This window comes from Lutra lutra, chromosome X (genome assembly GCF_902655055.1).
Source record: "Lutra lutra chromosome X, mLutLut1.2, whole genome shotgun sequence".
NCBI classification, from domain to species: Eukaryota; Metazoa; Chordata; class Mammalia; order Carnivora; family Mustelidae; genus Lutra; species Lutra lutra.
Window position 1 is genome coordinate 4400493 of NC_062296.1, and position 16900 is coordinate 4417392.

The 16900-nt window shown below is 49.2% G+C and overlaps 1 protein-coding gene across 3 annotated transcripts in view; it reads right to left on the minus strand.

The window, feature by feature from the left end:
* MAMLD1 (mastermind like domain containing 1) overlaps nucleotides 1-16900 on the minus strand; it is a 109062-nt gene that overhangs the window by 6648 nt on the left and 85514 nt on the right. The window contains exon 4 of one of the 3 annotated variants that reach the window (XM_047715929.1): nucleotides 2832-3075. The exons of the other annotated variants lie outside the window; for them this stretch is intronic. Within the exon in view, the coding sequence (XP_047571885.1) occupies nucleotides 2832-3075 (244 nt within the window). The remainder of the gene's footprint in view (nucleotides 1-2831; nucleotides 3076-16900) is intronic. 3 annotated transcript variants of the gene reach the window in all.

The following is a 16900-nucleotide window of genomic DNA, read 5'->3' on the forward strand; positions in this document are numbered from 1 at the left end:
CCTGGATGTCGGCCAGATTCAGACTGAAGTTTTACCCCCGACCTCCAGGAGAGCATTCTGACTCAGAAGGGGATTCCCGAGGAGTAGCTCCTGGGGGATGGCAGGGGATGTACAGCACCTTGAGGTGGGAAGGCGTGGGGTGGGGGGGGGAGGAAGAAGGAGAGTGGAAGGGAGGGGAGGGAAATGGAGGATCTTTTTCTACCTTTAGGTAACTGGGCCTCCTTTCCAAGCACACCTGGCTCCTGAGAGTCCCCACAGGGAGCCAGCCTGCCACACAGCAGAAGGCACTCAGCTACCTTCAAGTTCAAAGGTTAATGAGCTCTCCTCTGCGTGTTGATTCATGTATTACTCCACTAGGAAAAGCACCTTCTTTTGTAGTTTCTGGAAGCCTGGTTTGGAAACAACTCACCCACCTTTCTGACTTATCCTTTGAAATGGTAGGGAAGACAGCATTGTCTTTGGAGAGCATGAAGTCAATATCGGAATTCTTGGGGCTCTCACACCCAGAAGGATGGGGACACCTGAGACCCATGGGCCCTGGCTCCCCGGCAGCCCGTGGGTGCAGGGAATGCAGACACTTCCATCGGGAGCCCTGTCGGAGGGGGTGCTGACGCTCTTGGGCTCCACCAAGTGTCCTTGGGAAACCATAGGGGTTTCCTACAGTGAATGACTGCTGAGGTTCCTTGTTTCCGGGGCCCTCCTGACTCTCAACGCCCATGACTTTCTCCAGAATGATGGGACTGGAGAGTGTGCCATCAAGCCACTTCTCTCTGTTGACAGCTGAGGCCAAGATCTGGCCCTCTTGCTTTGCCTCTGCTCAATGTCCTTCCGGGCTCAGATTGCCCCCAGCGAGATGCGGGCCTCAGTGCCTCTGGAGGTGGTCCCATAGCAGATGGGAAGATGGGGTTTACTTAGCGGCCAGAAGTCCCTCCGTCAATCAGTGGACACACATCTCTTGTGGGATAGCGCTGGGCTTCTCATTCTTCCAGAGCTTTTAATGGAGGGGGAAGCTGACAAGATACAAGTAACTTAATCGAAGAAGATCCCTGCAGATGGTGATACATTTTCTAAAGAAACCAGTGATAGAGTGAGGGGATTGAGAGCGGGTGGGCATGGCCGAAACCCTGAGTGTGTTCTGCAGGGGTCCTTCTGGGCCCCTCCAGGACCCTGGCATAGGGGCCCTGGAGCCTCCCCCATGCAGAGGCTGCTGCCCTTGGGTCTGGACCAGTCTGAGGCTGTCTCTAGGGGCTTCACTAAGTCAATGCCATCAGCAGCAAAGATCAGAGAAGCTGCAGGTCAGCTGTTCTACTCTCCAGTTTCTGTCTTTCTGCTTGATCTCCGGCTGCGTGACCTCTATTCTGATTCCTCCCCTGTCTCGGGTGGTTCAGGGCTGCCTGGTCCCGGAAGGGCTTGGTCTAAATGCTGGGAATGATCCCAGGGCAGAGGAAACAAATGTCTTTGCCGCTTGCCTTTCTTCTTCCCCTGTGGGGCCTGCATCCTCCGTCTCACACTGAGCCTGGCCTTCCTGAGTCCCGGGCTGAGCTGGCAAAGTCACCCCGTCCCTTGAAGCCTCCGAGGAGCACCCAGCTTCCAAAGCTTCTGAGGAAAGCCTGGCTGGCCAAGCATCTGCCTGGCCCTCCTCCGCTGCTGGGCTGAAGGCAGAGCCTTGGCAAGAGACACAATAAGGCAGGGGAATGAATAGGAATTTGAGGCAAGCTAGCTGGGATCCCGGTCCATGACGGTCCATGACGCTGGACTCGTGAGGAGAGGGAAAGGCAGGGAAGAGCAGGTTTGCTGATTCTGATTCCTGGGCAGTTTTGGGCTGGACTTTGAGCCGTGATTTCTCCGGGTCCAGCCGGACCTCGAACAGCTGAGGTGCCCTGTGAGTCGGAGAGTACACAGAAAAGGGCCCAAGGAGAACAAGGCCATATGTACCCGAGCAGGATTTCCATTAAAGGCCAGAATCCCGGAGGCCCTTTCAGCCTGATGAGCATCTTCTGATCACTATCACTTAGCAAACGCTCACGTCTCCAGCTTTTTCTGCAGACCGGGCAGGCGGCCTGGGCACACTGATATTTTACGCCCCAGAACAACAACGCCATAGTTCACGTGATACTCTCTGCCAAGGCCCACTCTGGCTGGCGTCCCCCATCTCGCCCCTGTGACCACTAACGTGACTCTTCAAGGCAAGTCAAGCCATTCCTTCTAGACTCCAGGGGCTGATCCAAACTCACAGCCATCGTGGACAGGCTCGGCCTGGCTTCCTGCTGCCTGCTCTCCTCCAGCTGCCAGTCCTCTAGTGGGGGGATCCGGCTTCCCACTTCTAGGGCACACGAGTCTTGGGTGGGGTCAGAGAACACCTTGGGGGTGCAGAGTCCACAGTGGAGCTGGCGGGAGAGACAGTCCCCGAACACCCACTGGGCACAGAGCAGGCAGGCACCGGATGGGTGGGGGACCTCCAGGAGCCCAGCCCCTGTCCCCCTTCGGGCTCACAGTCTGGCCACAGGGACAGACAGGCAGGGAAAGACCCAGGGTGCTGGAAGGCTTACCGCAGGGAGGGGCAATTGCACCCGGGGCAACCCCCATTCATTTCCCTGCCGGTGAGGCTCAGGGGCCTGGAGAACTCTGCTGGCTTGGGTGGTCTCTTTGCCAAAGACTGTCCGGGGCACAGTAGAGAAAGCACTAGAGATCCCTCCTAGGTGTACAGAGCTTTACGGGCTGTCACCTCCTCTGTTCCTCCCAACAACACTGTGAGGCAGGCGGGCAGGCTGAGCAGGGGACGGCGCCCCGGTTGACAGATGAGAAAGCGAGGCTCAGGGGAAGTGACTTACCTACAGCGTCGCAGCTAGGCAGTAGTGGAGCAGGCACCTGCCTCCAGGCCTTCGGATCCCAGCCGCCCCAGGGCGCTGCCTCTGAGGTGCTGTACGAGGAGGTGACTCGGGCCAGCTCATGAGCAAAGGAGCTGCTGGGCAGGAAGGACTCACTCCCCAGGGCCTGGCAGGATGGGGGCTGTCGCCCGAGGCTGACCTGGGGGTGCCTGGCTTCCCCAAGCTTGCAGGTTTTGTCTACATGAGTCTACAACAACCGATTGAACAATCCATCAGCTGCTTGGCCACAAAATGCTTCTGACTGATCTTGTCACTGCCATGACTGCCTGCCTAGCCGGGTCGTTTCTGGGGGGCTGTGGTTATACACACCAACTGGTCTGGGGCAACAAAACCAAACAGCTTTGCGGTCTTAATTGCCTTGGGTCACAAACTCCTTTGAGAATCCCTTAAAGGCTATGGTCTCTCTCCCCACTCCCGGCCCACAAACATTTTACGGATAATTTCAGGGGTTTTCTGGACACTTACTGCCCGTCCATGGATCTCAGTTAGGGATCCTTTGCCTTGATCAGTCATTGTTTTGTTGGAAAGATAGCTGGTTCATCGGCAATGACCTCGACCAATCCCGATCCCTCCCACCCCCTTACCCGCCCCCACCCCCCAACAGAGCACACAGTTCTAAACCGGTTTGCAGGTTTGTGTGTGTAGAAATGCTGGGCAATCTGCAAAACCAAATGGTGAGTGCAAAACCAAACAGTCAAGTGTAAATCCCACCACAGCCGAGTCCTGAACTTGTAGCCCTCCCTGTACTTCAACTTACCAGGGCCCCAAGGCTTTGGGACTTGGGTGTGTGGGGGACCTTTCCTTGCCATCGTGTTCTAGATGACAGAGATTTTGCCAGAATGGAACCCATGACCCAATTCTTTCAGCCAAAGGCAATTTAAAAACCTTGCACTTGATAACTGTGTCAGAGAAAATTTCAAGGACCAGAGGGAGGCCTGCCTCCATGGGCTCTCCCTTCTACAAGATACTGCCTCCTTCCTCTCATGCTGGACCACCTGGGCTGCGAGCCCTCACCCGCATCTCCCAGCATCATGGGAGAAAGGGAAATCTTTATCCCCCAAACCAAGTTAAACGGCTGGAAGCAATTCAATTCATTGTAATAAACACTTACTAAGCACTTCCCGCGCACAAGTCCTTGCAATGGATGAACACATCAATGGATGAACATCCTTGCAATGGATGTCCCATTCGAAGTAACAATAAAAAACCGCTGCCACTGAATTTATCGAGCATTTGCTCGGCACCAGGCACTGACCCAAGTGCTTTCGACATTTGGTCTCACTCAGTCCTTTAAGCATCTATGAGGCAGGACCTGTTATTGTCTGTATTTTATAGATGAAGACACTGAGGCCAGAGGTTAACTAAGTTGCCCAAGGTCACACAGCTCGTTGGTAGCAGAGCAGGATGCAAATTCAGGTTTGCCTGGTTCCCAACCCCACAGGTGGCTAGCCACCGGGTGTGTGTGTGTGTGTGCGCGCGCGAGCGTGATATCAGTCTTTAGCTTACCACGTTGCAAAACGAGTTTTGAAATGTAGAAACTATGAAAACACACCATTTAGAAAAGTTCAGGCAAAGTGTGGCGAGGGGTTTCCAAATTCTTAAGAACAAATTATAAATACTTAAAGAGGGGATTGGGAAGACAATCTGACCACTGGAGAGTTTCAGAGAGTCCCCCAGACAGATACGAAACCAAAAAACAACACAAAATGTTCTTCGCAAGTCAACTCAGAGCACTTGGGAAAGAAAACTTCCTCGCCATTCTCTCAGTATACGGACTGTGTGTATGGACTGTGCAGAGCCATCCAGGACTTTCTACAATTGACAATTCTTTTTGCCTGCATACCTAGCTCCTTGATCATTTTATTGTCTTAAAGATTTTATTTATTTGAGAAAGAGAGAGACTGAGAGAGAGAGAGGATGAGAGGGGAGAGGTCAGAGGGAGACGTAAACTCCCTGCTGAGCAGGTAGCCCGATGTGGGACCTGATCCCAGGACTCCAGGATCACGACCTTAGCCAAAGTTAGTTGCTTAACCAACTGAGCCACCCAGACCGCCCCTCCTTGATCATTTTAAATGCTATTTTATAGCTGCATCGGAGTTTTTACAATCTCCAAATGCAAATATTACTAGAGTTCTGGTTGCCCTCTCACTCTGGTGCCACAGCCTCAAAGTGTTGAATAGGGCTTATTTGGTGGGAACTGAAGCACTTTAAGCTTTTGCTCCGGAATCCCTGGTAGCTTCACGTGGCTTGGGGGGTAAGAGTGATGGGTCAAGAACCAGGACCCCCAATCAGCGTTAACATACGCTTGCAGGGCCTCAGTAGCTCAGCACTCGGAACAACCTGCGGACAGCACTTGGACATTATCAGCGGCAGAAAATGCCCCAGCTCTGTGGGCGATACTGTCTGGGCAGCGACTAGGGGTGGGCCTGGACCCACTATTCATTCTATGGGAGCAGAATGGGAGCAGCACTTGGCGGACCAATGCAATCCCCAGTTGAAAAGCGAAATAAATAAAATAGATGAGATTCAATCTCAACTCTGACTGACTAGGCGCTTTATAACTGATGCTCATGCATCTTCTCTGTTTTATTTAACTTGGGGGGAAAAAGCCCTGCTTACCACACACCCTATAAATGTGAAGCTCAACTTTCAAAAAGAAAAAAAAAGGCTGCCAAGGACATTTCAACTCCTTGAGGTTTCTAAACGTAAGGTAAATCCATCTCTTTGGAACCACTGAAAATCTCAGAATAGCAAGTCAATTAATAATTATTGGTGGGCATGATCTAGCTCTTAGACTGGCTGGTTCTCCATGAGTCTAAATTTCTCATTAGTAGAGTCTAAATTTCTCATTAGTAGACCATGGGATGGACAGTGTGTGATACTCGTAGCACCTATTTCAGAGAACTCACACCCACTCAGTTCCCTGGATCATGGGCTTTCCATGATTGCCAGAGAGCTTGTTGGACTGAGGTTGGGTCCCTTCCCCCTGAAAAATCCTCCAGTGGCTTGCAGTTGTCTAGGGACAGAAGCACATCCTGCTAAATTCTGCTCTTTGGGCTGTCCATAAGCTTGGGCTCCTGTCTTTTCAGCAGCCCTAAGAGCGGAATTTTATGTTCCATACTGTCATTTACTCTGCCATCCAGTCATGCCTGTATCAGCCCATCAAAGGCTGCCATGTGTGTTCAGCCCTCTGAGCTGGTGCCCCTTGATTCGCCCAGCCTAGAACGCCCTTTCTCCCCACTTTCACTCTGAGACTCCTGCATGTCCTTTGAGATCCAGCCCCTCCACCCTGGGAATTCTGCTTCTCCTTCGGTCCAGCTCCCACGGCTGAACACCTGCAGCTGACGGAACATCCATGCTGGGCCGGGTGTTCATCATCTCTCAATCCGTCTGGGGCCCAGACAGTGCCTGGCACAGGCAAGGGACTCAGCAGATACTCAGAAAATTCAACTGACCTTACTCTTCTAGGAGCTTGACGTGATACGCTGGGCACTTGAGAGATGGTAATCTAGTGAAGACCGTGCTGGCCTCTATCCCAGCTGAACGTTAATGATAAATGGAGTCTCACCCCTGATTTAAGCACATCTATTCATCCCTTTCAACACTGTTGCATTAATAAAACCCATCGGTAGAACAGAGTGGGATCATATCCACATTGTACAAATAACATCAACTAACAAAGAAGCAGAGGTAGGAGGTGGGGTACAGACCTGGATCTGATTTACAGAGTGGCTAAGACCCAAGCAACTCCTGGGTTTGGAAGCCCAGAGGCTCCTTCTCTGCACCAGAAGAGGAGCAGTCCAAGGTGTCCTCCTTCCTTTACACTGGGGCATGAAGCAAAGGTCACGACTACGCCGCATAGACATCCAGCTGCTTGGCAAGAAGTGGATGGTTGTCTAACTCTATAAATTATTGACTAGATCAGATATCAGTCCAGTCTTCTCCACCGTGGAGACTTGGAAGGAGGTAAATGTGTATTCACAAGGTTAGGGGTGTTTACTATAATTCCACCGGATTCTGGGAGTTTGCAGATTTCTAGGCTGAATCATCCAGGAGTTCAGGCAAGGAATCTTGAGCTCTTTCCTTTCTTCTCTCTGGCCTTTACTAACCGTGTAACAGAGGTGAGCAGAGAAAGCCCAAGAGAAGGAACTGGAGATGGGGAACAAATTCCAGAGACTCTCAGAGCCCAGAGTCCTTCAGGGACTCTGCCGACTTCAGAAGTCAGCTCCGGTCCTTCAAGTCACAGGTGAGATGAAGGTACACGGGTACTAAATGTTGTACAGAGAGCCCAAAGAGGTTGGCAGAGCTGTAGAAGAAGCTGGCTCTTTGGGCAAATTGGTGAATGTCCCTACACATCCAACAGAAATGACAGGAGACCGTTTGGCAAATTTGAAGTAATGCATTGGGAAAACAGGAAGAATGTAATGTGAGTTAGACTTTTTGGCTTTTTGCTTGCATTTCCCTACTGGGCCAAGTGCAAAAGGGATTTCAATATATCACAACCATGCATCTATTAATAATAATACAAGAAAGCCGTATAGCTCAAGTCTCAGATTTTCTAAGGAGTAAAATCCTGGAAGCTCTATAAGTAGCATTGTCTACCAGAATGTTCTGAGATGATGTTGAATCATCCTCCCTGAAAGAAAAGAATGCTCTCTATACCTAGGCTGTCCAGCATCATAGCCATTGACCACATGTGGCAACTGAGAACTTGAATTCTTAATTTTATTTACTTTTAATTGATTTAAATAACCACATGGGGTTGCTGGCTAAGTACTGGAGAGCACAGCTCTTTGGCATAGGGGCTCTGGAGAAAGAAGGTCTGGACTGGAATCACGGACTTGCCACTTCTTAGCTATGTCACTGTGAGGAAGTTACTGACTCCTCTGTGCCTCAACTTCCTCATCTATAAAAGAGAGGTCATAGTTGTGCATTATGCATAGTGTGGTAGGGGTTATGAAGATTACTTGAGTGAACACAAATTCACAAGTGCCTGTTACATGCACTCTCTGAAGATGAGCTACTGGTAGTCTTCATTACTAATAATGCCTCTGCCTTGTATTGAGCAACTGCCCAAGGTCATTCATTAGTAAATGCCAGAGTCTGGACTGGAACCCAGATATTATCTGACTTCAAAGCCCATGCCCTGAGTTTTGTATGATCAAATTGCCCAACAGAAGCCATTGCCATTATGATAAGCAGACCTGCAGGGAGAAGATCCTGGAAGGCCGCAAGGGTTCCACAGCTGTGGAATGGCTGCTGGGTTGGCTATGGTGTGACCTATGTGTCCTTCTTGCAACAGCTGTATCCTAAAATTAGGAGAACTTGAAGTTGGGGTATTTCTGTTAAGACCATGTGGTACAGGGGGTGGGAGGGAACTAAGGCTCACTGAAGAGATTCTGCCAAGAACTCTAAGGTAGCACCAATCCCACCCACTGGGTGGAGCTTTCCCTTAAATTTGCATTTTGTTCAAGTGTCCTCGGAGCAGAGTATTCCCTATGCAAGAGCTGGAAGAGTTTGAGCTTTTTTGGATTTTTTCCCTTTATAAATGTATAGAATTTAACTTGAATTTTTCCCAAAGTTTAAATATCTGGGGCTGTCTAATATTGATGGGGTTCCCAAATCAAATTCACTTGGTCAAATCAAGATCTCAGACTTGGAATTTAATCACAGGATTAAGTTCAACTGGTAAACTGCTACTTTGCTGATAGAGCACAAAAAGGCAAATCAATAATGTATACATCAATTAAGGGATGAAGGAAAAAATTTTATGCAGCATGAATCCTAATGAGGAGGCAGGTGGCCTGCGAACCACACAAGCTAGAGACTGGTGTGCTCCTCGGAGTCTCCCATAGAGCCAGGAGCAGGGCATGTCTGCAGTCCACTGCTGATATTTTGGCTGGCCATTTTATCTGGGGCCCTTTTGTAGTGTGGCCAGAACTGCTGGGTAATTAGCTAGGAAAACTGTGGTTGGTCAGGGCAGGTGGGCCCTGGGAAACATCCCAGGAGCAAGGTGAGGTCACAAGCATTGCTGTGGAAAACCTCAAGGGCTGGGTAAAGGGGTAGAGCATCAAGGCTTTCTGGAATCCAGAGCCTCAGCGGCCAGGAGAGGCCTGTGGCACAAGTTGCTCTGACAGATTCTGGAAGGTTCCTAGGGTCTCAGGATGATGACAGTGATGTTAACACTTACCATGTGCTGACCATGTACAACGTGCCAGGCACTGAATTAAATGTAATCCCCTTGAATTCCCAAGACAATCCTGAAAGATGGGTACCATTACTATTCCTCATTTTATAGGGAGGAAAATAAGGTTCACAGAAATGAAGTAACTTGCTCCAAGTCCACAGTTAAGTAAGGGGCAGAGCTGGAAGCCAAACCTGGGTCTGACCTACTCCCAAATCCAGGCTTTTAATTACAAATACTAAAAATGCAATGTTCAAAGCCTAACCCTCATGCTTATGAGTCCCCACATTCTTTCCCCTCCAGGGACTCCCTGCTGGGTCCAGTGAGCACTGCTGATAGGCCCCAGGGTGCCAAAGGAGCCATCCAACTAGCCATCACATTTGGGCAACCGAGGAAGGGAGCGGCAGGATTTCCTTTGGAGACTTCCGGATTTAGACAACCAATTTAATGCAAGCATCCAACTTCACTCCCTCCCAGAGCCCCACTAAAAATGTGGTAAGGGTTTTGTTTTGCTTTTAAAGACACAATCTCACAAGGAGAAGGAGAACAGGAGAGAAGACAACCACACCACAGTTTCCCAAGTTAAAGAATAGCTAGAAACAAGGTTAACTGACTATGCAGCCCCAGGAAACTGAATCACAAGACATCAGAGGGGAAGGTGGAAAAACAGCTTGGTGGGGATGGCCGAATCTCTACTGGGCTCAGCCCCAGGTTGTCTCTGGAAGGGAAACCAAGTGGTTGGAGGGGGCCAAAGCAAAGGGATAGAGCCTGGATCCCCTCCCCCTCTCCTCGCCCTGGAGTAGCTGCTGAATTCCTGCTCTGCTTTCTAGACCCTGCTCCCTGGATCAGCTGAGGATACCCACTTCACCCCAAAAAGGTGTCCGGTGTTGACCTATGCCTGGAGGCTAGAGGACTTGGAGGCAGGCTGTGTCAAGCTTGAAATCTATATCTCTTCCGGGCGTTCAATACCATGCCCATGACTCTGTCAGAAATCCCTATGGTGGCGGGCTCTATACATGCCCCAGCCCATTGTGCCTTGGGCCACCGACTTCCCTAAAAGGGGAGCTGGGGGCGGACAGTGACCAAGACTACTCAGCTTCCCTTCTGGAAGCCTTCAGCACAAGCTTAATGCATAAGCAACAAAGAGCCCTAGTACCACTATTAGCTTGTGCTCACTGCTCAGTTCTTCAACATGAAGTGACTGCTTAAGATTTCATTCATAAGTGATGAAACTACCTAGAAATGCAAGAGAATGATGACGTCGGAATCAAGAGAGTGGTTGCCTCTACAGAGTGGAGAGGCTGAGATCACAAGAGGCACAAGGGGATCAACTTGGGAAGGGGGGCAACATTCTATTTCTCAACCTAATCGGTGGTGACACAGGGTTTCACTTTATACTTCTTTAAACTGGACGTAGAGACCTTGTGCACTTTTCTGTGTCTACACTTTCACAATAAAAGATAAAGCTATATACAAAGTTGGTGAAATAATGTGAAAGACATAGTTCTGCATAGAAAACATAATGAGGGCACCTGGAGACCTTAGTCAGTTAAGCATCTGATTCTTGATTTTGGCTCAGGTCATGATCTCATGGTTCTGAGATCACTTGGGGCTCTGTGCTGGGCGTGGAGCCTGCTTGAGATTCTCCCTCTCCTTCAGCCCGCCCCCTGCTCATGTGCTCTGTCATTCAAATAAAGAAATACATCTTTTTAAAAAAGAAAAGGTAGTGAAATGCTATATCGCAACATGTTAACAGTGTTTATTCTTGGCTTATTTATATATCATATATTTATATATTTTAGTATCCCATGGAGTTTGTGTTTTCCCTATACTTGCCTGCACTTTCTAAGTTTACTCCAAAGATTACTCTTGTAATCAAGAGACTGGAAAATGACAAGGTCCCCATCGAAAATTGAAATTAGTGAGGATCAATGCAAAACAGGTGGGTGGAGCCCTCTATGGAAATCTATGCAGACAATAGCTACCTAAAGAGATTGGTGACTGCCTGATCTACCTAAGAAGAGCTGGAAGCTCACCAAGAGGCCTAGGATGCCTTTCTAGAGTTGGCTCTTGGAAGTCAGGAGAGTCGTTATCTCTGGGGAGTGGGAGGGATACACAGATGGCTACTAAGATATTTTCAATGTTCCATTTCTTAACCTGGTTGGTGGGTACATGGCTATTGGTCTTACTATCATATGCCTTATGTGCTCTTCTGTACATAACATACGGATTCAAGAAAACCAGGATTAGAAAAAACCAGGAACCATGTAAATAGAAAACACAGTGCTATGTCAAAGGAACAACTCAAATTCATAAAAAATCATCAGTTTACAGGTTAGGGGAAAGTCGCTTTGGAATTTCAACCTTATTTTCTTTTTCATGGCCAATCCCAGCTCTCTGGAGATGCCCCAGTCTGACAGGTTTAGGGTGGGGTCAAGGTTAGGAGGACCTAGCACCGCACACTCTTCATGAGATTGAAGGTTGGTCTGGTGTCGGTTCTCTGATTCCTGGTGAGGATGCCAGTACTTCCGGGGCTCAGGATTCCTTCCCCAGATTTTGTCCACATGGATGTGCGAATATGTATTCTAACTACAAATGGGCCCATGCTCTCTGACTATGCCACTTTCTCACAACTGACCGGCCGGTCTCCTTCCTTTCCAACCTTTATGGCTGTGGGACATCATTCTCTACTTTCCTTTTACTGGAACCCTCATCTTCTGTCTTCTTCTGACCCATTCTGTCTCCCTGGGGCTGACTCCTTGCTCTCTCACCCTTGAACTTTTGTAACTTGAAGGGAAATGAGAGGTCAACCTATGCGAGGCACCATTTTCTGTAGATGGAGAGGTCCATGGTTTGCTTAAGACTGACAAGCAATGGATAAACCTTGTTCTGGAAAAACCACCTTGATGATCATGGTATCCCTCCTGCCAGGTAGATATAGTGGTTGCCAAGGGCTGCGGGCAGTGTGTCACAGAGAGTTATTGTTTAATGGGGACAGAGTTTCAGTCTTGCAAAATAAAAAGAGTTCTGGAGGTGGATCATGGAGATGGTTGCATAACAAAGGGAAGGTACTTAATATCACTGAGCTGTACACTAAAAGATTACCATTTTTTTTTAAAGATTTTATTTATTTGACAGAGAGAGATCACAAGTAGACAGAGAGGCAGGCAGAGAGAGAGGGAGGGAAGCAGGCTCCCTGCTGAGCAGAGAGCCCGATGCGGGACTCGATCCCAGGACCCTGAGATCATGACCTGAGCCGAAGGCAGCGGCTTAACCCACTGAGCCACCCAGGCGCCCCAAAGATTACCATTTTTGTGTCATTTGTATTTGAGCACAATTAAAAAAAAATCAGAGGAAAGAAGGTGGTCAAGCAAGCTAAAGATGGAGAGTCGGAGAGTCTGAGAGACACAGCACCTTGTTCCACTGATTTGCAAGGACTCGGTCTCTGGGAGTGGCACCCGGAAATGCCACCTTCTGAGAAATACTGGTTGCTACCAATTCCCTAGTTGGTAGGTGGGAACTCTGGGGCTCATGGTAGGGAAGAGTTTGGCCCCAAGTCAGAGAAGAATAGAACTCAGCACAGCTGATTCCCAGTCCAGGGTGCCTCCTTGTAAGCCCGCTATCCCAAAGGAAGCCAGTGTCCGTGGTCTAAATGCTAGGACAGGAGGAAAGAAGGGTGGCGGGTAGCATGTGCAATGTTGGTGTGTGGCCGGGTGGAAACATATCTATATGCAAGGCTGATGGCATGAGGAAGAGAAAAGAATAGACCATACAAAGTCAACTGCTTTCAACCTGTCTGTGATTCTCAGAGAGAGCCAGGAGAAAGGGCAGCCCATGTTTCTGAGTTAAACAGGCAGAGTGGTTCTGTGAAAGTCTGGGAATGGCCTGAAGCCTCAGGGCTTGGCTTGGAGTGAGGGGTGGGGCGGGGGGGGGGCACTCTCCAAATGTGTTTTTGAAGAGAAGAAGCTTCTGGAGGCCATGGTGAACACTCCAGAGGAAGCCTGGCCAACTGGGCCTTCAGTATAGCTCCCTCTGAGACGCTCAGGTGTGAGGCCAAACAGAAGATGCCTCATGGCATCCCGGCCCTGCCGTGTCACTCCCTGACTCTCTGAAATGTCTGCCTTCTTCTCGTCCCACTGGGAAGAGCCAGAACTTAGTAGCAAGAAATCTCACTGGGCTAGGCCCTGCCAAAATCCAGGCCAGCCTGGCCCTTAGCTTCTCCAGGAACAAAGGAAGAGCCTCAGTCCTCTCTTTTTCACCACTGGCCTGCACATCCCAGCTTTCTGGCCTCTGGCTTCCCCTAGGCTTCTTTACAGATCTCTGGTCCTTGCACATATGTTCTAGCCACTGGCATATAGAAATGGCCACTTGGCCCAGATTTTACGATGTTAAGTTAACAGCCTGGGCTCTGAGTGTTGTCACACACTGGCACAGGGAAGGGGTTCTTCCCCCAGAGAATTTGGAGGACACTCCCACCTGCTCTCAGCAAAAAGCCCATCTACTCGGCTTGGCAGTACATGATCTGAGAACTAATGGAACCCGGTTAATCCAGTGGCACCAGTCAACGAAGGAAGCAATGAAGGGCAAGGAAAGAGCCAGCGGGGGAGTCAGGAGACCTGGGGTCTAGGCTTAGTTCCTCCTTTTCCTTGGCAGCCAGGTAGACTCAGGTAAGTCCCATTGTCTCTCTAAGCCTACTTTTTCATGCAGAAAGTAAGGGCAATGACAGCGCCCACTGCCAGGGGCTGTTGTGAGAATGGGATGGAAGGACAAGGGGAAATTCCTCCATATGGGCTTCGGGCAGTGCCTGCACAGGGAAGGGCTAGTTCCACCTTCCGACCCCACTCCCATTGCTATGGAGACCTGTGGCTTGGAAGCTGGGTCACCTGAGTGTAGCCTGGGCTTTGCTATTAACTTCCTGAGCTTGAGAAAATCCCTTTCCTTTTGTGTCTATTGAGACGGTGGGTTTTTTTGTTGTTGTTGTTTTGTTCTGTTAATATGGTTTATTACATTGAATGATTTTCATAGGTTGAACCAGCCTTGCTTTCCTGGGATAAAGCCCACTTGGTCAGTGTATAATTCTTTTATATGTTACTGGACTGACTTGCTAGTTTTTTTTGTTTTGTTTTGTTTTTAGAATTTTTGCATCTTTGTTCCTAAAGGGTATTGGTCTACTTTTCCCTATTAGGCCCTCCCTGTGTCCTCTTCTGTAAAAGGATGTCATTGAACTAGACAACCTCCAAGGTTTCTTTCAATATTCATGTTCTCTGACGTTGTGATACAAAGACAACTAAAAGACAGTGATTCTTAGGCCCTAGACAAAGCTTAGACTCTTCCCTGTGTAGTCAAGAGGCCGAAGATTCATTTTGCTGATTTCTCATATGACTTTAGTCTCTTCAGTTGACCTCACATGCAAGGCCCAAGCATCTTTAGATGCTTAGGATGGAAACTAAAGCCAGCCAGCCAATTCATTTTAAACTTCTTCCAAATGCATATGGTTGTATTTTCCTAGACCTGGGGTCAAAGGGTGAATTGAACAAACAAGGAGAAAGGGGGAAGGGAACCAAGAATCCAAACACTGAATGGAGAGGTAGGGAAGAAGCACGGTCCACCTGCAAACTAATCAAACAAGCCTTGGCCTCATTCTCCAAAGTAGCCAATTTGGCGCTACCCTTGCACTGGTTCCTGTCACTATCTGTCCACCCTGAACTCAGGGAAGGGCCTGTCCTGTCATAGCTACCACAGGAACGATGCGGTGATGTGGAGATCTGCTCAGATCTCCTGCCATGGGGGGCATCATTGGCTGGCAGCCTTCAGGAACCATCCCTTTGGCTTTGTCACCATATGTGGCCCTGACCCCACTCCCAACCATTGAAGGAACATGGCAGGTATACTAATGCAAGCCCACTCCTGTGAGGTATGGGACTCTTCCAGCGGCAACTCTGGCTCAAGGACTCTCCATTGGCCTTGCTGAAACTTTCCTGGAGCTGCACTGCGTTCAAGGTTGTTCTTACCCAGTCCTTCTCTGGCACCCAGTCGTCACGGACCACCTGCACTGTGGGCAGAGGGTCCCCTCACCCCAATGCACGTCTTAGGCTTCTAACCGCATACTGAAGGCAGACACAAAGGAGCACGTGGCTACTCAGCTCTTCTTTCTGCCCCAAATACAGAGAAAACCCTTCCCCCCACCACTCCTTACACTGCCCGTGAGGTGCCACAGGGAGCAGTGAGCAATGTAAGTAGTGCTCCCCTGTCTCTTCCCTTAAACACTTGGCTCACAGCTCAGAGACTTAATTTCTGTCTGAGTTTTATTGGAGTTTCCAGAATTTCCTGGGCCAGATACCTCTTTCTGTTATTTTCATTCCTCACCCCAGTCATGAACTGGGCTACACAAGTCATGGGGAAACGCTGGACATGTCCAGCAGCCCTCAGTAAACACAGTACACTGCCCTGAAGAGAAAGTTCTGGTAGCTACCGTACTGCTCCCTCTCCCTCATCGAAGCTTTGCAACCCAGTAAATGGGTGGATTATGGGGCTGTTCTGAAGGAATGAGGTCTAGCTCTGGGAACCAGAAAGGCAAACATATGCATAACCTATCACTAATGCTGGATGAACAGACGTCCTTTTTGATGTGTGGACATCCAATGAAAAAGGGTATATCAGTTACACTAAACTTAGACACGGTCTTCAAAGTCAGTATGTGCACGATATACTGATAGCTAGTTTGTGGACTTTAATAAATAATTGGCCTTCTCTGAATAAATTCATTTAAGGGTTTAGTTTAATTGTAAAATTATATTTAATAGCAGAGGATTACAGCAGTGGTGATAAACTGTCAAGAGCACATGAAGTTCGTATCCCGTCCCCAGATTTGAAGAGCAGAATTTATGAGCTCAGGACCTGCGCCAGGAATCAGGGGACTCCAGCTGTTACTCAGAGCCAATCACTTCATGACCTTGTGGGACTGTGGGACTCCCATACCTCAGTGGAAAAGTGAGGGGTTCACCCAGATCAGCTTTCTGGACCTGGCTGCCTGGGGCCTATTATGAACTGAGGGGCATCTCTTGCTTTCCCCCAACTGCCCATCTACAAACCCGATGCGTGGGACAGGAGGGAGATGGGCACTCAAGGGGCTGCTGTGTAGGGCCAGAAGGCCCAGGGGTCTGGTAGGTAAGGAGGTCCCCTGGGCCCCTGATGTACCAGACTGCCAGAGAGAAGGAGGGAGACAGAGGCTCCTAAACTGTCCGTGCCGTTGCCAAGGACACTGGGGTTCTCCGTGGGGTGTGTGTGTGTGTGTGTGTTTCTTCTGAGGGCTTTGTCTGTTTGCTTCCTCTGGAACACCTGTCATCCTATCTTGTAAAACGTATAGTGTAGTCGTCTAGTACTGTAGAGGCGGCCTGCTCAGTCAGCCTTTTATACATTTGTGCGACACGTATTTACTGAAACACTGAAACGAGGATTTCTGGTATAGCTTGATAAGTGCAGAGTGTTTGAGAACAAACAGGAGAACCCAACCTAGTCTGGGTGGCAGTTTCATGGCAAAACCGAGCTTTCAGCTGTGGCCCGAAGGATGATGAGATGTTGATCAGGTGAGGGACTCTGGGAAATTGGCAAAGTTCTCAAATCAACTTGATCTATGTCATAGCCATACCCAGGGCCACTCCTCTCTGAAGACCCAATGAATACCCAGGTCGTGGATATTTGGGGGAATGCTTGCAACATGAGGCTTACGGTCATCCCAAGGAGCACGGTGCTCTATGGGCAGTGGTGAAGGGGATAGATGGATGATCTTCACATTTCAGTTCCTAACTATTAAATTCTAGAAGCTTGT